Here is a 24,254-nt window from a genome sequence, read left to right as displayed (position 1 = left end):
AAAGACAGAAGAAATGACATTTTGTATTGAAGCAAATAAATTCATTGAAAAGAGAACACAAAAGAAGCTGCAGCAAAAGCTGGATTTCAAGTCAAAATAAATGTCCTTCTTGCTGGTTGAGCAGTACATGACAGAAGAGCAGGCATAGAAAGCAAAAGCAGATCACCATCATAAAACAGCTTTAATGCAATTACAAAGTACACCACTTTTGACACAGACTTTTGTGAACTTTTGGAATGAATACATGCGGGCAAGAAACCCAAGCAAGTTTCTAAGGAGATCTATAGATAAGAAAAAGATCAGTAAGCAGAAATGCAGCCTGGCAGAGCTTATAAAGCCTCATTTTGTGAGAAGAAAAACTTAGAAATTAACTATGGACAACCTTCATCTTCATGAGAAACTACTCTTTTAGTCTCTTGAATGTCCCAAACCTAGAAAGGCTTTGGGCAGAGTGACAGGCAGCATGTGAGAGATGAGCAAACATAAGCAAAGAACCCCAAAAGTTAGAGTTATTAAAGAACAATTCTAGCCCCTTCCATATTAATCTGAAATACCTCTTCCTCAAATAATTTGTCCTTCTGACGCAGGATTTTATCATATAGGTTTCCTCCTAAAATTAAACAATGGAAAAAAGAACATTTAGAGAAAAGCTCTCTTTAATTGATGGAGTGATGGTTGGCTCCTTTATCTTTTGATGATTTATCCACCCACATAAGAAAGGCAGAGTTCTCGAGGCTTCTTCGTAGGAAAAAAACATTTCTTGGCTTTCCATTTATTAAATACACTGAGAAACTTTTCTCTCAGGTACAATTTCCCTTACTACGAAGATCTTTGGGCCTGAAAACATATAGATAGAATCCATAAATAGCGCTTATGAGAAACTGGGGAATATTCCTAGAATAGGATGGGTCAATCAAGCATAGTTTATTTCAAAATAAAGGGAATCAAGTCTATTGTCATACTGGAAAAAATTGCCACACATATATATATAATATAACATTTTAGGAGGAAAATAATGGGTGAAAGCCCAACACACCTTGCATAAAGTATTAAGGTAACACAGAATACAGTTGCCTAAAAAAGGTTCTTTACCCCCACACCATCAATGCCCAAAAGCAAAGGTGGTGTTTTTAGAAAAGACTGAAGAGAACAAAAGATCTGTAAATAATGAATATAATAAATAAAACTTAGGTCACATTGATCCTAAGATTTAGAGGGGGAAAAAATCTTAAAGAGATCCACTAGATTAAGCCTTGAAATGATTAGTATCACCTATTTTGCTTCCTCTGATGTTGCTTTACCAAGTCTTTCTGTTGATGAGATGTTTTGGTGTATTTAGGTCTGTTAACCAGACCAATTTTTCCCCCTTACTAAATGAAAAATATTTCTGTACATAGGGCCCACCCTTAAGTTCTCCCTAATCATTAACAGATAACTAAGTTACCTTTTCCTATTGAATAAGAAATTTTCATCACTTCTCTCCTGCACATTTCCCTATAGAGGTTGCTTTACTTTTTTTCTATTTCCATTTATAAATTATATTTCAAGTTTAGCTAAACTTTGCATCTTTAATTCCCTGAAATTTAGAAAGTAAAAGTTTTATTAACTCTATCATTTGCTTTCATTTATCCTAACCATAGATGGAAAAATTAACTTTTTGCAATTTCTACTAATTCAGAAATCACAATATTTCCAAATATTTTGATTGGGATCAAGAATAATTGAAATATACAAGAGTGAAACTGTCTGAAAAGATATTTTGAGACTTTCTTTGATATGGGAAAAGAAACAATTAATTATAGGACTTACTTTGTAATTAATTAAGGACTTACTTTGTAAAGAGCACTCTATTTGGGACGAGGGAGATACAAAGGTTGGGTTAAGTGAGGGTCCTAGAACTTACAGACTAAGAGAAAATAATTTAACTCCTGAATCTCCCCAGCAAAACAAGGGGTTCCAAACTGAGGGTTTCTTCACAAGCTGATCACTATATAAAGAATTATTTACTCATGGTGACAAATGAAACAACTTAAAAGTGAAAATGAATAAATGAAGTAAATATATACATTAAAATAAAGTTAAAGGAAAATAGAAGGTTAGTGTTCTCATCCCTAGGGCTAAGGGGATGAATTTATGAACAGCCACAGCTATTATAAAAAACAAAACAGACTACTTGTTTACATATAAATAAAAAGTTTTTGTATAAATAAAAATAAATGCAACTAGAAGCTATGGACTGGGGAATAAAAATCTTTGCATAAAACATCTTTAATAAAAGTCTTATGTTCAAAACTTATACAAAATTGGCATAAATCTATGAGATTAAAAACTCAGCCTAAATACAGAAAATGTTTTAAGAATATAAATAGTTTACAAAAGCAGAAAAATAATACATCTACAATCACATACAAAAGTGCTTAAAATCAGGAATCAGAAAAATTCAAATTGACACAATTCTGAACTATTACCTCACAGCCATAAAAAAAAAGGGTAAAAGATGGAAAAATTCAGTATTGAAGGGACAATGGGAAATCAGGCACCATAATTCTACTGCTAGTGAAATTGGTGAATTGGTTCAACATTTTGAAAAATAATTTGGAATTATGCAAGAAAATTGTACTAACTTGTACAAACTCTTAGACCCAGCAATTGTACTCTCGTTTTTACACTCCAATTAAAAAGTATTGAGTAACTACTTACTATATGCAAGTCACCGGGAATAACAAAAACACAAAGAAAACAGTCCCAGCCATCAAAAAATTTCCATCCTTCTCCAGGAAAAATGATACATAAAGAATTAAGTACTATATAAATAAATATAGCACAAGGAAATATGAGAGATAGCACTAGTAACTGGGTAGGTCAGAGAGGACTCTAACAAAAGAAGGAACACATGAGTTGAGTAGTAAAAGAAGCCAATAATTCTGAAAGGTAGAGGTGAAGAAGGTATTTTGGGTGTGGGAAATGATTTATGAGGATGGAGGCAAGAAACAGTGTCAAATTCAGGAAATAGCTGGAAATACAGTATGGCTGGAATGTAGAATTAATGAAGGGGAACAATAAAAAATAAGTAAGAAAATGAGGTGGAAGAGGCATGGATTATGGACGGTTCTACATTTTGGGCAAAACAGTTTGTAATTTATCCTATAAGAGCTACTGAAATTTTTAGGCAGGAAGTGATCCATGACTTAGGGACCTATTACATTACTTTAGCAATTATATGGATGATGGATTGGAGAATGGAGAAAAAAGAAACAGAAAAACTAATTAGAATAATTTTAGAATGAGAGGTAATGAGAGTATGAATTTATAATAATAACAATAGCTAATCCCTAGCAATTATCCAGTATTTACTATGTGCTTGGCATTCTAAGTGCCTTAAAAATATTATCTCATTTGATCACGACAGCATGGAGAGGGTGCTGTTATTGTCTCTATTTTATAGATGAAGAAACTGAGGTAACTGGGTAAGTGAATTTGTCGAGTTCATACAGCTAGTGTCTTAGGTTGAATTTGAACTCAATTTCTAGTGTATCACCTAGCTATCTCATTCAAAGTCATGAGTGAAAAAAAAAAGGCACCTCTGTATGAGTAGAAAGAAAAGGGCAGATAAGAGCAATGTTGTGAAGGTACAATAGATGATACCTGTCAATGACTACATATTGAAAATGAAGAAGAGAGGGGAAGAGTAAAAGAATGCCTCTGAGATTATGAAGCTGGGAAGCTGGGAAGTACCCTGAGAAACATCCTGGATGAGAAAATCTGGAGGCAAAGTAGATTAGAATAGAGCACTACCAGATATCTAGTAGAAGTCGACCTATCTGCACAAAAATATTCATAGGTGCACTTTTTTTGTGATAGCAAATAAATGTGCCCAAAATTGAGAAACTGATCAACAAATTCTAGTCTGTAAATGCAATAGGTAATATGGAAAAACAAAAAGAAAAATTCAAATATAGAAAGACTTGTATGAAGTAATACAGTGAACACAAAGTGGAATCTAAATAACAATAAACACAATGACTACAACTTTCTACAAAAATGTAAACGATGATATCTCTAAAAGTCAGGAAAATTTAGATTAAAAATATGAGAAGATTGTTACAAAGTCATAAAGCATATTTTCGTCCTTTCTATCAAATGATGGGAAACAACTTCAATATGAAGTTGCAGGCCAGTTAAGTAATCTCTTCATGTATTTTACTTAACAATTTAAGGGGTTTATACATTGTAAGGGATTCAAATGGGATTGTGGTAGAAGTTTGTATAATGTGCTGAAATGAAGTTACTTAAAAATGTCTCAGAACCATGGTTCAGAGAATAAGCTGACACTGTGGCAGAAATTCATAATCATAGAAACAATAGTCCCATCTACTTTGCTGTTATAAATTCAAAACATTCTAGGGACTAGATTATTTCTTCTGAAAACATTTAAACTCCTTATTACAGATGACAGTTCTTTTGTGCAAATTAATAAAAGTGTCTTACAGGAAGTGTCACTAAGATCTGTGCTTACCATTACAGTACTCAAGTTCAATCAGCAAGGTGTTATTGTCCATGAAGTGATTGTAGTAGGCAATAATGTTGTCATGTTGTAGCAGAGCCAGAATAACAATTTCATTCAAGGCATCACGACGTTCTTTCTCAGACAATCGGGTCAAATCAACTTCCTTCCACACAACCAATGAGTCATCCTATAACACAGTAACATAAGTATGGTGCTTTCTTCTTTCCTGGAAGTCAATGAATCCACATCTGGGTCCATAAGCCTAGAAAGGCCAGATGGACAAATACTTGCTTATTTAATATTTTTTTTTCCTTAAAAAGAAACAAAACAGACTTTAGGCAGAGACTATATAATTATTAGTAATTAGTAATTTGCTAAAGTAGGAAAATGAAAATATTTAATAAACTATTTGGTATGCCAGCTGGTTTATGAAATCAAGATCTAGGTCTAAAATACGGTAGAAAACATGGACTAGGATAGAATGCAAAGATCCAACAAAGCAATACTTTAATGAGGATAGTGGCAGTAGAAGAGATAATAGGGAAGCAGGAAGTATAATTAGCATTTTCATAATTCTTTAAGGTCAGCAAAATGGTTTATATATACTATTTGTTAAGAAAGCATTAACTATTCTAATTCTAATTTTTAACATGAAAATATGAGATTAAGTTCAAGTGTTATAAAATTTAAACTAGTGACTGAGATATCTTTAGCTTGTAACTTAAATACAAATTCATTCAAGGCACTTACTTTACCTTTTTCTATTCTATAACTGTTTCCTACCTCTTCACAAATACTGAAATCTAACTATGTAAACTCATCTGTCATTCCCCAGGACTAATATTAGTTGCTACTCCCCTTACTACTACTTCTGCTCAAAAATTGCTCCAACTCTTGAAGTAAACTCAAAAATTCATCTCTTCTAGAAATTGAGTTAAGAAAGGACTCTAATGAAGTAGGGCCTTCATTTTACAATGAGGAAACTGAGGAGTAGAGGGATGAAGAGTCTCAGTTTCTACATCTATAAGATGTGAAAATTAATACTAATATTACCTGCCTTATGGACTGTTCTGAAGAAAAGGCTTTTCAAACTTTAAAAGAGATGTCAGACTCATAGGAAGCAAACAGCAGCAGGCCCGAAACAAATTAAAATGGAAATGGAAAATGCTTAAGAAAATAAAAGTACAATCTGGATGTTAAGTTGTGATTTGCTATCAATCTGTGACCAACAGGGCCACTGCCTTAAAGTGCTATATTAATGTGAGTTAGAAATCAGAAATGAAATTTTTCTTTTATTTCAATTACTCAGAGGAAACTCTTACCAATACAGTTGGCACCTTCTCTTCCATTTATATAGTCTAAGAGAATTGCTCAGGCAATGTTCTCACACTTAGAAAGATATAGATCACTAAAGTGGCACACTGACTTAGAAAACCACAAATTAACAAATTATTTTTCAGATAATTTTTCCAGTTGCCTGCACAGAATCTGACATTTCTAGCTTAGAGCATCAACTGGCCCAGGATCACATAGCCAGTATATGTCAGAGATAGAACTTGAACTTGAGTTTTATTGGTCTTTTGGGCCATCTCTAACCTCAGATAATAACTTTCATCTCCCAACAACCTTACTATGAGGGAAATCTTAAAAATAGAGAATTAGTAACATCTTACAAATGCAAAATACAATTTAATTTTCAAAGTATCTCTGCAATCTTCTCACAAAAGATGCTTCATGAATATAGGATATTTGTGGGCCTCTTCCAAAAATCTCAGTGTAGGGGGAGATCTTTCTAAATATTTATCTAACATGTTTCTACTGTCCCCACTTCTCATTATACTGATTCTTTAAGGGTCTCAGTATCTTCATCCTCAAATGAAGGAACAAAAATGGAAGAAATTGGCCCAAAACATTTAAGGCTCTAACGTGGCCCTAAAATCTACAAATACACAAAAGGGGTTTAAGTTCAAGATAGAGAAATATAGATGAACAAAATACATAATGCTTCCAGTACATTTAGGTCATCAATAAATGCTTAACCATTCAGAATTTGACTTCTTTGGAATTGTAACAATAGGCTTTAGGGGTACAACCAAAAGTCTCTAGCTTACTTTAAGCTTACTCTAAGACATCAATACAAGGTTCAGGCTTCTTGTGATAAAACACTGCCAGAGAAACCAAGCAGAATCCTAAAGTAGCTGGAACTTCCCAGTGATCTTTAAGAACAGTCTTAAGTGTGTGAGTATGATAGAATTTAAAAACAATAATTGCAAGGACTTTTTTGGGGAAGGAGAGGTGGTATCAGAGAGGGACTACTGCAGAAGAAAGGCATAAGACTGGGAAGAATACTAAGATGTCTGGCCTTTTGGAAAATATACTACCAAAAAACTGTTCAGAGACTTGAAAAGGAAAGAAAAAGTAAGGGGAATAGAAGACAAAAGGCATTCATGGTAATGCCTCTAGTTCAAACTTTATCAAACTGGCAGATAAGTAATGATGCTAATCTCCCCGTGAGAGTGATGTGAACAGCGGATTGAGAAGATGATACCAGGGACCATTCCCCAAGAGAATCTGATAAATATTAAACTGATATGGAGCTTTAGTTAAGAGATGATGCTAGAGATCTGGGACAGGATACTAGCTGAGTAAAAATGCCCCACAAAAGAGTAGAGGAAAAGGAAACAGAAGAGGGAAGGAAAAGAGAGGGGGAGAAAGGGATTTTTTTTTTCTTTTTAGAATTGAGAAATGATTGGAAATAATCTAGCAAAGATCCTTCATTTTAGAGATGCTGAAATTGAAGAACAGGGAGATTAAGAGCCTTTCTTTCTACATTTATAAGATATGAAAAGGACACAGGGAAAGGAAAAAGGAAAAGGAACAGGGAAAAGAAAGGAAAAAGAAGAAAGACATGGGGGGAAAGGAAGTTAGTGAAAAGGAAAACAAAGATTGAAAGATTAGAAGAAAATGTTTTTTAGAATTGAAAAGAATTCTTGCAATAATCTACTAGAACATTTTATAGATGAGAAAACTGAGGAATAGAGATGAAAAATCTCAGTCTCTACATTTTTAAAGTGGAGATAAATGAGTAAAGGGAAAAGGAAGAAGAAAATGAAACGGGTGAAATGAGGGAAAAGAAAGAGAAGAAAGGAGAAAAGGGAAGTTAGAGGAATTTTTTTTTTCCTTTTTTAGAGCTGAGGAAAGACTAAAGACAGCAGAGCTCTTTCATTTTACAGACGAAGAAGCTGAGATGAAGAGCCCCAGTTTCTACCCCTATAAGATGGGGATATTAGGAAGGGGAAGGAGATTGGGAGGGGAAAAGGGAGGGGGGAAAGGAGGGCCGCGGGGCAGGCGGCTGGGGGGCTCCGGCTGCGCTCTACCTCAGTGCGCCGGTACAGTGTGGCCTCCCCGAAGGCGCCCCGGCCCAGGACGCGGATGGGGATGTAATGCAACTCCTCCTGCTCCATCGGGAAGCCGCCTCCGGGGCGGGCGGACGAGCCGGCGCCGGGGCTGGATACTGAGCCGCTAGAGCCGCCGCCACCGCCGGACTCGCTCCCGAAGTCAGAGTTGATGGAGTCGCAGTGTCGCTCGTACTCGCCCAGCACTGACATGGCGGAGGCAGCTTCGCCGCGACCGGCCGGGCCGGAGAAGGGAAGGGAGTAGATCTTGAGAGGGGAAGAGGTGGTGGTGGGGAGGCCCCGACAAAGGCCAGACCGGGCTGAGCGGCGGCGGCGGCGGCTGCTCCTGCCCCCGTCTCAGCGACTGCCCTGCACCTCTGCCAGCCTCGCAGATGCGGGAGGTTCCATGTTGGCCCTCTCAGCTTCTGGCTCGGAAGTACTTGTGTCCTCTTCCGGTCCCGAGCATTTTCCTCGCTGCCTTCCCCTCCCCCAGTATAGTCGTAGTCCTTCCTAATTTTGCGAAGAAAGCTTTGTTTCGCACCTCCGTTGGTGGCTGGAGTAGAGGGAACGTCTGCACTTCCAGGCACCTCGGGGGTTAGGAGAGCGTGTAGATCGGGAGGAAGGAACCCCGGGAAAAGTGGGGGTTGGGGGGAAGGGATTGTAGCTGTAGCGATGATACGAGGGTCCTTTGGAGGTCACTTCAGCCAAGCTTACCCTGTCTACAATCCTGCCTTGCGGGCTGCCCAGGCCGGAGATAGGGAGCTTAGCTTCAGCTAGGAGCCTAGTCTTGTTGTCAGACAATGTTATTAGCAACAACCATATCGTTACCAATAATATTGTTATGGTTCGCGGGGTTCAATCCTCCCTGTCTTAAGCGGAATTGTCCGCATTTCTCTGAAGCCTATTCCTCATTTGGTAAATCAAGTCAACAGGTATTCATTCAAGTGTCAATTATGGGCTAGGCCTTGGGCTGGACTAGTTGGTTGTTTTCCCTTATATTGAACTGAATTCATCATTATGTATAGCAAGTATTTAGATAGCGTTTATATAACTAAGCTCATTTGATTCTTATAGCAACCCTATGGGTTGGGAACTATTATTTTACAGGTGAGGAAACTAAAAGACTCAGTGACATTTGTCCCGAAGATCACAGTATCTGGAGCAGCATTCGAATTTGAAATCCCAAGTCTGATGCTCTATCGCCTGCTCTACCTGCTTTAACATCATAATATAATAACAGCCCCAATTAAAGGGAAATTCTATTCTGCATTTGATTTTTACCTAGGAGGAGGAAGGCTTACTAAAGTGGAAGTGATGGGAAGGAAATGACGACTCTATTTGTGAAAGAAAAGTGGAAGATGAGAGATATGACATGTATTCTAGATCTTAAGAAAATAGATGAATAATGTGTCCTAGATCTTAAGAAAATTTGGGACCCCAAAAATAAACTTCTACATAGGAAGTCAGCCTTAGAAGATAGGAGACTATCAAGAATGAACTTTTTTAGAAATAGCTGTGTTTTGTCAAGGAACCCTGTTCAGGTGCACAGGGAATTCATCACCATAGTACGTTTTAAAAAAAAAAATTAGGGAAGATGGAAACAAATGCAAGTAGTAAAGGAAAAATAAAAGGATTTATCAAAGTCCTATAAGAATGGGGTTGGGATGAGCCAAAGCTCTAAGGAAAATAATGCAAAGGACAAGAAGAGGGAGGGGGGGCATTGGGCTTCCCCCCCCCTTTTAAGTCATATTTTTTAAAAATGAATTTTCTTATTAACTTTTAATCTTAAAGATTGCACTGGATCTTTCTATTTGTTTAGCTCCAGAATTGAAACTATTCCTTGCTAAGATGGTATATACTTGATATATTGAGCCGGAATTAGTTTATCTGTAATTCTAACTGGCATAGTAGCAGCAACTTTCTGAAACAGATTTCTCTAGGCAAACCTTGTCTTTTCTGTACTCTCTTAAGTGACTTATTCATCAGATCTTTGCATGTCTGGGTCATGTGCATTCACAACTTCTTTGAGCACCAGGTAAGTGTACTTGCTATAAATGATTTTGTCCTTTGATCGTCCCTGTTGAGCAATCAAAGAAGGAATTGAACCATCCCCTTTTGAGAGTAAGATGAAAAAAATTGGTGAGATGGCACAGTTATTCAACTCATTTTATGCCCTTTCTTTACCAGGAGAATGATTTTGTTATGTCAAGTACTAGTGGAGGAAAAAAATAGGGAGTTTATATCCTTGATAAGTAAGGAGATAGTAAAGGAGCAACATAGTGACCCTTAATATATTCAACTAGTACTAAAAGTACTGGTAGATTTCCCTGCTAAAACTATTGTCAGTGATCATTGATGATTTTTAAAAAATTTTGTGTGTGTTATTCTGAACTTAAAAAACACCAACAAAAATGAATATTTCAAAAAACAAAATCAGAAAAAGAAATCACCACTGGTTTCTTAATTGCTAGAACTAACGGCCTTTTTTGATTCTCACTCCTAACTTCCCTTTAGTTGTTAACAACATTCATCACCATTTCCTCATGGACCTCACATCTCTCTAGGTTTTTAAGTCATTGTTCTCTAGTTCTCCTATATGTCTGACCCCCATCTCAGTCCTTTTTGCTGGATTTTCATACAGGTTATGACCATTTACTGTGCTTATCCTTCAAGACTATCCTGAGTCATGTTGTATGCTATCTCTTTTGGTGATGATAGATTCCTCAAATTTCAACCATCAGCTTTGTGAAGATAAATCCCACATTTAACTAATCTCTCCTAAACTCTAGTCCTGCATTATCAGTTGCTTTTTGGATACTATAAACTGGATGTCTGTAACTCAACATATTCAAAATAGAACTTGTCTTTTCTCCCAAACATTAACCTTTGCCCAATTTTTATATTACTGTTGAGCGTTCTACCACCCTTCTAGTCAGCCAGGCTCACGATTTTGGTGTCATTCTTGACTTTCACTTATACTCTCATTATTAAATTTTGTAGTTTTTATCTTCACAGCATCTCTTATATTGCACATTTTTTTCTCTCATAGCCACTATTTTAACATAAGCTTTCATCACCTCTTCCTGGAACAAACACTGCAGTAGCCTTCTGATTAGTCTCTTTGCTTCATTTCTCCATTTTTATCTGTCTTGTACTTAGTTTCCAAAATGATTTTCCTAAAACAGAAATTTACACAAACATAAACCAATCAGTAAATTCCATTAGTTCCCCATTGCTATCAGATCAATGTCTTTCTGGCTCCTTTCTACCTTTTCAGTCTTATGCTTTACAAGTCACCTATACTTATCTAACTTCTTAGTTTATTTCAATACTTAGCCCACATTCCACCTTCTGCAGGATGGGATTTCCCTGTTGTTTCCCTACCTCCCCAATCTCTTCTGAGATTACCTTCTATTTGTACTCTATATATTTTGTATATAAAGTTATCTGCATTTTGTTTCCCTCATTCAAACATGAGCAGAAACTCTGTTTTTGCCTTTCTTTGTATGTCCAGTGCTTAGCACAGTACTTACTAACAGAATTAGGGCTTAATAAATGCTTGTAGTTGTATGTTAAAGTGAAAGTGTAAGTATTTATTACATACAATCTGGTTTTTTAAAAATATATAATACATTTGTTTCAAAGTTGTTCTACTCCATGACTCCCTCTGCACTTTCTTTTATGTTCTTTTGTGCATTTGAAAAACTGCTCCTTCTCAGTCTCCTTTCCTGGATTCTCATCCAGATCTTGCCCTTTAAGTTTTGTAAATGTTCTTCCATGTTCTGTCCTGGGCTCTCTTCTCCTGTCACATTACTTCACTTGGTGATCTCATTAGCTTTCATGGATTTAATTTTGATCTCTAGGCTGATGATTGTCAAAATTTTACTTATGCTGTCATAATCTTTATGCTGACCTCCAATCTGCCATCTAGCTGTCCCCTCTAATTATATTAATTTTGTTTTGTTTTGAAAACAAAAGTTCGACTTTATATCATTAACGTTGTTAGTTTTATCTTCTACCATCTTCTTTGACTCTTATTCAGTAAAGAACTCTTGCCATCTCTGCTTATGAACGGTATCTCTTTCCTTGCTCCTCTAATTTATGATTTTTATTCTTAGGTCTTCATTTGGAGCTTAGTGTGATACATGATAGCATGAGATGTTGGTCTAAACCTCATTTCAACTAAAATGCTTTCTAGTTTTTTCAAAAGTTTTTTTTTGAAGAGTCCTTATCCCAATAATTGGAGTTTTGTTTTTATACCTATTCAGGATTTTTTTTTTAATTCAATACCAAATATTTTTGATGGTTACTATTTTGTAGTGTAATCTGAGATTTAACAGTCCTTCTATTTTTTTCATTATTTCCCTTAATCTTTTATTCCTCCAGATGAAATCAGTGACTTCAAACATTAAAGGGAACATCTAATGAACATCTAGAAGAACCAATTATTTGTCAGTCAACCAATATGGCTTCCTCAAGAATATGTCATGCAAACAACTCTGAAAGACATACTCATCAGTGCAATGATCAGCCACAATTCTAGAGGTCTCTTAATGAAATGTTATCTACCTCCTGACAGAGAAGTGGTACACTCAAGTTGCAAAAAGGGACATACATTTTCTTGAATAGTAAACGTGAGAATTTATTTTGCTTGATCATGAGTATTTGTTACAATAGTTTTGATTTTCCTTTTTGCACGTGGGATAGGGAGGTAAAGAATGGGAACAGAGCTTTAAAAAAAAAAAAGAAAAAAGGCCCTTCAAATATGTTTTGGAAACATACCAAAGAAGAACAGAAGCAAGGCCAGAAGGAATTTGAGATAAGCAGGACAGCTTTGAAAATAACATGTTGAATTTATCATGTAATTTTTTAAAGGTGAACTCTCCACAATACATATTTGTCGGTTTCACATACAACCAAATTTCTGTTCTGTGTATAGGAAAATATTCATTTTATTTGATGTGTTAAGATTTTTTTTTTCAAAAGGGGGAAAAAGAACATTTCAGAATGAATGTATTTCCTTTGTGGAAGTCATTAAATTGATAGATCAGGCAAATGCTATAAATATAATTTACTCATATTTTTAACAAAACATTTACTAATGCCATCCTTATGAGAAAGACGGAAGGATATGAATTAACTGGATGGAGAAATTAAAAAAAAATTAAGTGCTTACTACATGCAAAGCACTAGGGATGACCAAAAGAAAAACTACACCATCCTTGCTTCTAAGGAGTTCACCTTCTAATAGAGAGAGACAACATATGTAGGAAGTTTCAGCAGCAGGTCAAATAGAAAGGACCCATAATTCTTAGGGTAATGATAAAGCAGATGGTAATACATCTTTTTAAATGTTATTTCTGTTGATAGAACCATTTTCATTTCTGATGTTGAATCATTTGATGGGATTTTGGCGGCCAAAGATAAAGCTTTAATCCAAATTATAGCTCAAACCAGTTGACAAATAAACAAATACTATTTCCACCAGGACAAAGCCAGCTGAGAGAGCCAGATGTGCAGAACTGGCAGAAGGATGACAATCACTGAATAGAAAAGGCAGAAATGTAAATTATTTGCATATCATGCAGAAGAACAGAATAATGCATCCATATGCACACTATGTTTATAAGACAGATTCTGTATTTCAAGCTCCAGTGCTCTTAATACTTTTTCTAAGTAACACTTTTCAATACCATTATTCACATAATTTCTTTTAGCAAAAATACATAAATATATGCATATGTGTGTATACATAAATTTTGCCTAAGATATAAACTGATGGTCACAGCTTGAAAACATTATTTTAAAGTAAACTCAATTCAAATAATTCACATAAACAAAAGTCAAGTTGATAAATCACTAAGCACTCATTAAGCATATAAAAAGCACTGGCTAGCTTCTAAGCACTACTTTATAAATATTTTAGAATTTAGAATTTATAGCTAAAGTCTTTAACTGAGTAATCTTACACATATACTTGGCTATTATGGTTATAGTGTCAATGGAAAAATACTAGATAAAGAATAGGATTATCCCCACTGCCTGGAATGCACTCCTTATAGCTGCATCATGATAGCCATCTCTTCCTTAAAAGATACTGTTTAGACATCATCTTCTGCATGAAGCCTCTCTTGAATCCCCCAGATACCACTGAGCTATCTCCTATACTATCTAGCATTTAACTACTTTGTGTGTGTTTATGTGTGTGTACATACACACATACACACTTGTCATATATAACTTTTGTATTTATATATGTATGTTGTCTCCCTCAGTATGGTGTCAGTTCATTGTAAGTACAAATCTTTTTAGTCTTTATGCTTGTGTCTCCAATGCTTATAAGCACAGTGCCTGACAGAGCAAATGCTTAAAAAATACTTGACTGTTAAAGGTATCGCTAAAAATTATTGGTGACTGATTTTCACTAGATATTTTCTTCAATATTCCTTCCTTTTCTTCCTTTGCTGCAGTGATGCTCCCCTTCTAACAAAGAAAAAAAAAAAAAAAGCTCAGCAAGACCAACTGGTATAACAATTTCTGACTGTATATAAAACGTTTTATATCAAGATACCACTATCTTTTTAATATAAGGTAAACTGTATTTTTTTTTCTTCCCTAGGTCAACATTTATTGACAAAGTTGTTGTTTTTAGCTTCATTTTACTGTTTTGTTTCATTTATACTACCATAATCACCATATAGTTTTCCTGGTTCTATTCCTCTTATGTTTCAGGTCTTTTATAAATCTTACCATGTTTCTATGAATACATTATATTCATAATTTCAAATGGCATATATTCCATTCAAAGCCACAGTTTGTTTAGCCATGTCCCAATTAATGGGTACTCAACTTTTTTTCTATTATTTTTATTAAAATACAGGTACAATTGGTATAATAAGCCCAGCATCAGACAGCAGTTTCCTACAGTCCCTGTCCCTGCTTGATCAAATCCCTGATCTTTTGTCTCTTAGTCCCCTAGACTAAGTCATCTTTTACTAGTTTCTAAAACTTTCGGGGTCAATTAAACCTAAATTCAAATTACTAAGCCCTCTGGTATTCTTAGGTCCTTAGCCAGCTTATGGTTTAGAAGTCTACTTCCTATAAACTTGTCCCCTTTCTTATGATTCTTTATATCTGATTCTAGGATCTAATTTTCTATAATTCTCTTTATTTCCTTATCTGATGATATACATTCCAGACTACAATATTATTCAAAATGTAATTTTATATATTATATATAATTTTAATTATAAATTTTAAATCCAGTTAAAATTTTCTACCTCTCTTGCTCCATTCTGATTTAAATTATGGTGTAATTGGGTAGATTCAGAACTGGCTAGATGGCCAGATCCAAAGAATATCATTAATAGTTATATGTCAGTTTGGAGGGAGAGCTCCAGAAGATTATCTGTTTTGGTCCTGCGCTGTTTTAACATTATTATTCCCTAACCTGAATATGGAGTATATATTGAATTTCTATGTAATATGATGCTAGGAGCCAGATTCACATACTGTATGAGAGTTAAGATGCAAAACGATCTTGACAGACTTAGACTGTTGAAAGCCAACTTGGGTTCAAAAAAATCAACAAGTGTTAAGATATGGGAGGTATGGCTAGAAAGGAGTTCATCAGAAAAGGATCAAAGAACTTTGAACTCAATATGATTCATTGAGTACAATAAAGCAATCAAGAAAGCTAACATGATCCTGGGCTACATAAGAAAAGGCACAACTACCAGGAATAAGAGGGTAATGACCTTTTATACTCTATGCAGTTCAGATCCCATTTGAATCTTTTAGTTTGGTACTGGGGAGCAAGGTAGGGATAACAAGATGAATAGCTCAAGTGTGTTGAAGATAAACGTGTAAGGAAAAAATGGAAAGGTAGAAAGAATCCTCGTTGAGAAATTAAACCTAGAGTTTGGGGGTGGGAGGGAGTGGATTTGGCATAAGGGATAAGATTTATCAGTTTGGCTCAATACTACACAGCTAGGAGCAATGAGGGAAAGTTGCAAAAGAGGCAGATTTAGATTGATGTAAAGGAAAACTATCCCAACAATTAAAGCTATCGAAAAAGAGCTCACTCAAATTGTCATTTTCCTCTGATCATAGGTCTTTGAGAAAAGGTTAGATTAACTAATTGTTGTAAAATTCTTTTTTAGGTATTTCCTGGACTAGATAGTCACTGAGGTACATCCCAACTCTGAAAATCAGAATCATACAGCTAGTAAATACGGTAGGAAATGTTCATTACCAGTTCTCTCAAATCAAAATTTCCTCCTGAATCTGAAGATTGATGAGGAGACTTAGGAATCTTTTAGTCATGTTAGCCCTTCAAATTTATCATGTTATCATGATCTCAAAATTCATCTCTAGGGTACCCTCCCTAGTTATTCAATTCTTTTTACCTCATATCTGTTACTGATATTTTAAAAATGTGGCCATCAAAATTAAATATATTACTCAGATGTTGTCTGATTAGGTATAGAATACAGTGAAGAGTTTCCCTTTCCAGTTTGGACAGTGACTTGGTGTAATAGAAAACTAAATTTCAAGGCAGAAATCTTAGGCCTGCAGTCTTAACTCTGACACTGTGTGTCTAGAGATTACCCCCTCTTATTTACCTAACTCAAAACCTCTCTCCTGACTTCCATTCTCACATCTTCAATACTTACTGGGCATCTCAATCTGAATGTCCAATAGATATCTTAAATACAGCATGTCCAAAGCAACTTATTTCTCTCCCAAACCTTCCATTCTTCCAAACTATCCACTATTTCCAGCTACCTGGATTCAAGATCTAGTTATCCTTGATTCTTCACTCACCTTCTATATTTAATATATTACCAGGTCCTGTCAATTCTATCTTTCTAAGAGGTCTCATGTACTCCCTTTTCTTACACAGTGGCAATACTGGTGCAAACTGCAATCATCTCACACCTGGATTATTGCAGTAATAGCCTTCTGATTGGTCTCTCTGTTTCAAGTCTCTCCCTACTCCAGTTCATCATCCACTTAGGAAAACTCCACTGGCTTTTTATTACCTAAGAATTAAATATAAAAAATCTTTGGCTTTTAAAGTCCTTTACAACCAGGGCCCCTTCTATCTTTTCAAACTGCTTACATTTTATTCCCTTCTATGACTACTACAGTCTAAGGACACTGGCCTTCCTGTGCCTTGAACAGAAAATTCAATAATCTCCAATTTCTAGCTTTCTTTATATCCCTGTTAAAATCTCACATAATATAAGACTTTCCTATTCTTCCTTAATGCTAGTGCCTTCCTTCAAAGATTATCTCCAACTTGCATCAATTGCATATGTTCTTTTCTTGTACATAGTTTGCATGTTGTTTTCCCCATTAAATTGTGAGTAACTTGAGAGTAGCAATTTGGCGGAAGAGGGTGTGTGTCTTTCTCTGTATCTTCAGCACATAGCCCAGCACAAAGTACTTACTTAATACATTCTTACTGACACAACCTCCAGGTATTATGAGGTTATATATGGTATAAAGGAAAAAGCCAAAATTGGTTTTAAATAAGCCTAACTTGAATCTAATTTTGCTTTTTTTTAAAGTAAAAAAAAAATTATTCTCTCTTCATCAAGTCTCTCAGTCACTTTAAACTCTTGCCCTGGGGCAGAGATAATTGCCAAATTTTAATTGAATCATAATTCTGCCATGTTAATCATCTTACCCTCCTAGCCTTTTCAACAAATTTACTAAGCTTTATGTTTTTGGAAAAAAAATGTTAATATATACAACAGGGCCAAGGATAGAGCTATGAAAAAGTTCCTTCATGTTGGCACTTGGAGTATGATTGCTATATATCTGCCTGCCCATTTTATTATTCAATCCATAGTACTCTATCTTATTTTCCTATATATATATAAATTTAGGTCAAAGTCTGAATCTACACAAGAATAATGTTAAAAGTGGGCAATAGTATAATTTATCCTAACAGTTTGGTGTGAAACTGGAACAACTTCTGGTAAATTAGCTTTTAAGAATTCTGGAGAGAAAAATTAACATTTCAGACATTTCTAAGAGCCAAGTTCTGGTTTGTACTATGTCCAAACTCATCAAGGGTCAAGGGGATATGGATTTCAGTTAGCAAAGAAGAGAGAAAAAACTGCATTTATTCATAGTCAAAAGCTTATAAAGATACATAATCCAGAGATAGGCTTGCTGAAAGCCTGGAAATTACCTTCAATTAGTTTTGTAAATTCACATGGAAAAGGAGGAAGAAAAGAACCTTTATTTGTTATTTAGTCTTCTATCTGAACAGCCCATCAAATTTGTTAACTGAAAACTGTGAAACATTAGCTGTGAATTATAGTAGAGAATATAAGTGAGGCAGCTAGATGGCGCAGTAGATAGAGCACTAGCCTTAATCTCAGACATTTAATACTTCCTAGTTGTGGGACCTTGGGCAAGTCACTTAACCCCAATTGCCTCAACAACAAAAAAAAGAGAGAGAATATAAGTGCTAATAATATTCACTACTATGAAAAGTATTTTTGCTTATTGAGTAGGAATAACCACACTGAATTATTCATTATGTAATAATCAGTTATCAGATAATGTAATAATCAGAAAACTTTTCTCAGTTGTTAAAGATTAAGTTATGTACAACTTCTATTACTGGATCTTAAGGAGAGATTAAGTACATGGCCATATTCCCAAAATTACTATTACTAGGACTTCAAAAATGCTTTATTACACAGAAGTGTATTTCCTCTCCGCCATCTTGGCCGGAAGTTAAAAATGCTTTATTACAATAAATGAGAGAAAAGTATAAACGATTTCTTGCTTGCTACAGAATATGACATTAACTGCCATGGACTACTCATTTCAGAGGTATACCCCAAATGTGGTTATAATTTGGGGACATCTTTTTGAGGTTGTTATCTGGGCAGGAAAAGCGAAGGCCTCTAGTAACATCATGAGAAAAGTTATCAACTGAGTCTTCCAGAGAGCACTCCATAGTATATCATATGTAATAATACAGGTAGGAATCCCAGTTCCAGAATCTGAGAAGTGTGATTTATCCATTCTAACAGCAGATGGCACCATTACTCAACGTTTAGTAGCTCACCTACACTATTTCCTCAGGCTAGCTTGAAATTAATGAAATTTCCCTCCTTGATAATTCATATAAACGTGTGTATATATATATATGTTTATGTCCTCCTTTAGAACCAAAGAATTCTCACAAAAATATAACCATAAAAATCATGCAAAGATAGATACCAGACTCATAAACACACAACTAAAATGGTTTCCCCTAAATTTTATTTCAGAAAATTTACACAAAAATACCCAATCCAATACTTACAGGTAAATCTGTACAAATCCCACATGCTTCTTTCCTATAAAATAAGTTGTGTGAAAACAGCTTTATGACAAGAATTGCATTTAATTTATGACCATGGTATAAGTAGAGCTTATTGTAAACCTCACCATCTCATTTACATTATAGAGGTCATTTTGAATAATATACTCACTAAAGAGAAAGCAGAGAACTCAATATGCTCTTATTTTCTAAACAGACTTAGTCTAGCACCAGTCTTTCAAAGCAAACTAATTCTTTTTAGATAAAAGCAAGCAAAGTAGAGTATTAATTAGCTTTAGAATAAAAGCAGAGGGATCTGGAGAAAGTTCCAGCATGTTTTAAAAAAGGGAACAAACATGAAACAATTTCAAATTGCACAAACAAGTTGACGGTTCTAAAGTAATTGGGAACACGAAGAGTTAATAAAATGAAGATTTCTCCTTTCTAACTGGATTACAGATTCACAGAAAAACATTTTGTGGAATGATATCATAATTACCTTAGTGACTACCATGGTTAAGTCAAGGAAAGGTTTGTTGCAATCAGAGAATGGTAGTAAGTAGCTTGTAACTTATTTTGCTTTGGTAGGGAGCCCTGATGGCACATGGGGCATTTCACCTTGAAACTTCTGTGGAAGTTGCCTCAGACACACAATTTTTTTTCCCCTCTTCCACCGATCACTGACATTCATCCCTAGAAAGTCCCATGTGTAATAATGTAGATGGTCAATGACTACTTTTACGATGGATTTTTACTATACTGAAAGTGGTATCACTGCTAGATTCTCAGGAGCAGAAATTCATAGCTTGTGCCAACAAATGGCAATGCTGCACTAGTTCTCAAAATGAGAAAAAGGGAATTAAAACAGCCTCAAATTACTTTATCCAGTTGAAACATTGTTCAATTTCCCTGTTCTTTTAAGTAAATCTCCTTCCTATTACTTCAGGCTTCTTTCTCTATTCTTTCATATATGCTACTCCCCATATTCAATAAAGAGAATCAATCACATGGCTGAGGACAGTTCTTCCAGTTACTGCTTAAGAAATCTTAATTAGAAATTGATTTGCTGAGACAAAATAAGCCTACAAAGGAGTTACAAATTTTCAAAATTCCCAATTATTTAAAAATGGTTGGTAAATATATTACTTTGGACAAATTATGAAGTCTCTGGGAGCGACTACATAAAGGGCATATGCCTCTAAACTTTGGATCAACTGAGAATTCCTATTTCAAAATGAAAACAATATCTATTTTTCATAACTCTAAGAACATGGTCATTGCATCCTTCCTTATTTGTACATAGATACACACACCTAACAATGGCCTCTACTTAGTCTTCAATCCCACACTGATTCTTGGCCCTGCATTCACTCCATGTATTTTCGGGACCTACTTTATTCATGATGCTCCCAGTTGTACAATTTTACACCTCACTGAACCAATTTTCTAAACACAGCATAAAAATATGGGAAGTAAATAGCTAAGGTAAGAAAAGTTATTCAATTTTACTTTTGTAGGTTACATTAAGAAATCTAAGAGCTTGAGTGCACAAAGCTTGGTTCTATATCCAGCTCTGAATTTTTTATGGAACTACAGCTCCAAGTTTGAGCCACCTCAGGAATCTTATCCTTCATCTTTCCTTCAATTCTTAGATTTTTATATCACTTGAAGGCACCCAATCACATTCAACTGCAACTAAAATATAATGCTCATACTGCTAAAGTAACCTCAAAGAAGAAAAACAAACAGAACAATCAGAACACAGCAAGTCATTCTGTGGTAAGGTCAATATGGTCATACAAACCTTGGTGACAGAACTAGAATGGGAAGTCCAAGCCAATGGGTGGGTGGGAAAAGGAAAGAAGTCATATGGTTCAAACAGATCATTCTGAGGAAACCCAGTGGCAATGCTGGCTTCAGCATCTGAGAAACCTATTTTTTAATCATAGGTGACCTTAATGATAGTTCCATTGTTGCAAAATCAGCCCAACCCCCCATACCCAGCAAGTTAAAAAGAGTCTCCCTTATTGACCTTATTGGAGTCTAGGTGGTTTTCCCCATTCCCCCCACCCCAAATGAGGCCAGTTCTGACAAGAAAACTCCAGGGTCAGCAGATAGAATGTGCTGTCTGTGGTGTGGCTCAGGCCAGGTATGTCCCAGTGGTGTCCTCCTGGCTGCAAGACTAGGGTGGGAAAGGATTGCCTCATTATTCAATCAGCTTCTTGGCCTTGAAAAAACGTCGAAGATAGAAAACTTGCCAGGTGGCCAATCCAATAAGGCAAAACATGGAAAAGATGCTGAAGTACAAGACCCGGGTATTTGTTGACTCTAAAAGACAAAAAACAAAGCTTTAGCATGTCCTTCTAGAATTGAAAGCAGAAAAACTCAGTTAAAACTATGCAGAAAAATCAGAGTTTAAAATTCTATTATCTCTAGTCACATGATTTTAAATGAACTGCTTAATCTCAATTACCTAATATATAAAAAAGGATAATGATAATTAAAAAACATATTAAGCATTTACTATGTGCCTTATATTGTGCTAACATGCCCAGAATAAGAAAAAACAAAAATACAGAATTTTAAAGTTGAAAGGACCTTAAGTTAATCTATACCTGGTAAGAAGGAAGCAAAGCATTTACTGATGTGCTATGTCCCAGCTACTATGCTGACTTTACAAATATTTACATTTGCTACTCACAACTCTGGGAAGGAGATCTATTATCCCCATTTTACAGCTGAAGAAATTGAGGAAGACAGAGGTCAAGTGATTTGAATTCAGATCTTCCTGATTGCAATCATAGTGTTTCATTTGGCCATTTAGCTTCACTCTGTCCAATTATATTCAAATTAGACATTATAATACACCAGGAAATGATCACCAAATCTTTGCTAAATAACCTCCAATGAAAGGGAATTCACCATCTCTAGAAGCAGCCCATAGTACTTCTGAATTGCTCTATTGTGGATATCATACCAAAATTTGCCTCTTTCTATTTAATGCTCATTGTTCCTGGACTACTCCCTGGAGTCAAATAGAACAAGTTTAATCCCTCTTCCACTTAATAGTCTTTCAGATAATTAAAAGATATTTATCACATTTTCCTATAGTAGTGTCTAAGCATTCCTAGTTTCCTCAACTTCTCATTTTATGGCATGGAGTCATGGTCTTTCTCATCCTAGTTGTCCCCCCATTCTGGACATCCTGTATCAATGTCCTTCTCAAACTATGGCTTCCTGGACTGAAATCAACACAGATGTACTTCTGATTATAGAAATCTGACTCTAGGAGGATTATCACCTTCTTATCCCTGAAAGTAATGCCTCTCAATCTAGTCTAAGAATGCATTAGTTTATTTAGTTCCCATACCACAGTGATGACTTCACAATTCACTAACCACTTAGATCTTTTTCAGACAAACTGCCATCTATGTTTCTTCACTTTGTACTTGTGACAACTTTTTTTGAACCCAAGCATATCTCTAAGATTTGGCATGACGTTCTAGCCTATAAAGATGTTTTTTTTTTTTTTTTTTTTTTTGGGGGGGGCGGGTTTTAAGTATATTAGCCATCCTTCCTACTTTTGTGTCATTTGCAAATTGTTGAACGAGGCTTAATTCAGGTCACTATTACAAATATTAAAACCTTTCTACAAAAATATCCTGTACAATTTCATCAAATGATTTTCTAAATCTAGTAAACTATATCTATAATATTCCTTTGAAAAATTGAAATTATGATTAACTGGATATGATTTATTCCTGATGAAACTATGCTAGAAAGAGAGAGAGAGAGAGAAGAGGAGAGGGGGAATATCGATGTAGGGAAAGAGAAAGGTTAAACCAGAACTGGCCGAATATATACCACTTCCTTCTCTGGAGTTCACTAATGATATTTAATGATCTGTCTCAGAATACAGGGCCTGTTCTCTTCCATTTTTGAAAACTGGGTTATTTGCTCTTCTGTCTGCTAGTCCACTTCCATTTTCCACATCCCTTTAAAGAACTTAGCAATCACAACTTCCAGTTCTTTCAGTACTAGAAGCTATGATGGGGATTAGGAAACTGAGCATCAAGGTTAGCTAAGAGCTCTCTTACTATCTCTTTTCTTATCTTGGATACCCACTCCTTGATAGCAACTTGTTTTCAGAGCAAAGCCCATTCTATTTGACAATGGAAATAGAACCAAAATAAAAATGGGATAGCTCTGCTTTCTGTTACTGACTATTAATCATATTCACCTGGAGCAGGGACATATCCCTTCTTTGGTCTTTGACCATTACTTGTTACAAGGCTTAAAAAACTCTCAATTCTTTGTCCTGTCCTATCTTTCCCTCATAGCCTTAGTTCATTTTGAACTACCCAACATCAGTTTTATTAGATCACAGTTCAATCAGTTATATATACTTGCATGTATGTATTTCATACGTATTTTTAAATTGGGTTGTAGGTTCTCTGGGCATATACCTATCTTCCTTCAAACAATTTCCATTTTTCCTTTTCAATGGTATTAGTTCTCACTCTTGTCTTTAGAATTTCATTCTTGAGTTTCCTATTACTCTTGAGCTACCACGCCCTTTAGGATTTTAGTCTATGGCATCTTGCCTGTCCTTTTTCTAACCTTTAGAAATCTACTTTCCTAAATTTTAAGTTGCATGATAACCTATGCCCAGGACAGCTGTCACTTTTCCTCAAGGTTTTCCTATTATTCCCAATTTAGTAACTTATTCCTCCATATTAATTAATGAGAACCAAATCCAGGAGGGAACTTAACTTTGTGGGGCTTGTTGGCACCCATTTTTTGAAAGAGAAAGTTATCATTAAGGCAAGTCAAAAAGTCAGTTTTTCTGCCTTTGGTAAAGAAGGAGTGCCTAAGGCAAAGAATTGATATTATAGTTCTGTGCTGAGCTTCTGAATTCTTTGCCTAGTTCATATTTCTGTCCAGGCAGTATACAGCACAGTCCCGTGATAAAATTATATCTGTTTTTTAAGATCTTTACCCAAGTGCCATATACTATGCT

General features: G+C 35.4%; 2 protein-coding genes and 1 long non-coding RNA gene across 3 annotated transcripts in view; 1 reads left to right on the top strand and 2 right to left on the bottom strand.

Moving 5' to 3' along the window:
- The window catches only part of NEK9 (NIMA related kinase 9), a 37,925-nt gene extending 29,594 nt beyond the window's left edge, over positions 1–8,331 (bottom strand). The window contains exons 1-3 of the mRNA XM_051977581.1: positions 7,885–8,331; positions 4,517–4,694; positions 555–610 (exon numbers count right to left, since the gene is read on the bottom strand). Of these exons, the coding sequence (XP_051833541.1) occupies positions 555–610; positions 4,517–4,694; positions 7,885–8,115 (465 nt within the window). The 5' untranslated portion in view covers positions 8,116–8,331. The remainder of the gene's footprint in view (positions 1–554; positions 611–4,516; positions 4,695–7,884) is intronic.
- Positions 8,332–8,588: 257 nt separating this feature from the next.
- Positions 8,589–19,565, top strand: LOC127549496 (uncharacterized). Its single transcript, XR_007950636.1, has 4 exons — positions 8,589–8,834; positions 9,874–9,937; positions 12,289–14,493; positions 16,065–19,565. It is a non-coding gene; the product is annotated as an uncharacterized LOC127549496 (long non-coding RNA).
- Positions 19,178–24,254, bottom strand: part of TMED10 (transmembrane p24 trafficking protein 10) — a 38,195-nt gene continuing 33,118 nt past the window's right edge. Inside the window, exon 5 of the mRNA XM_051977588.1 lies at positions 19,178–21,562. Within this exon, the coding sequence (XP_051833548.1) occupies positions 21,441–21,562 (122 nt within the window). The 3' untranslated portion in view covers positions 19,178–21,440. The remainder of the gene's footprint in view (positions 21,563–24,254) is intronic.

Source organism: Antechinus flavipes, chromosome 2 (genome assembly GCF_016432865.1).
Source record: "Antechinus flavipes isolate AdamAnt ecotype Samford, QLD, Australia chromosome 2, AdamAnt_v2, whole genome shotgun sequence".
NCBI classification, from domain to species: domain Eukaryota; kingdom Metazoa; phylum Chordata; class Mammalia; order Dasyuromorphia; family Dasyuridae; genus Antechinus; species Antechinus flavipes.
This window is presented reverse-complemented; position numbering and strand designations above follow the sequence as displayed.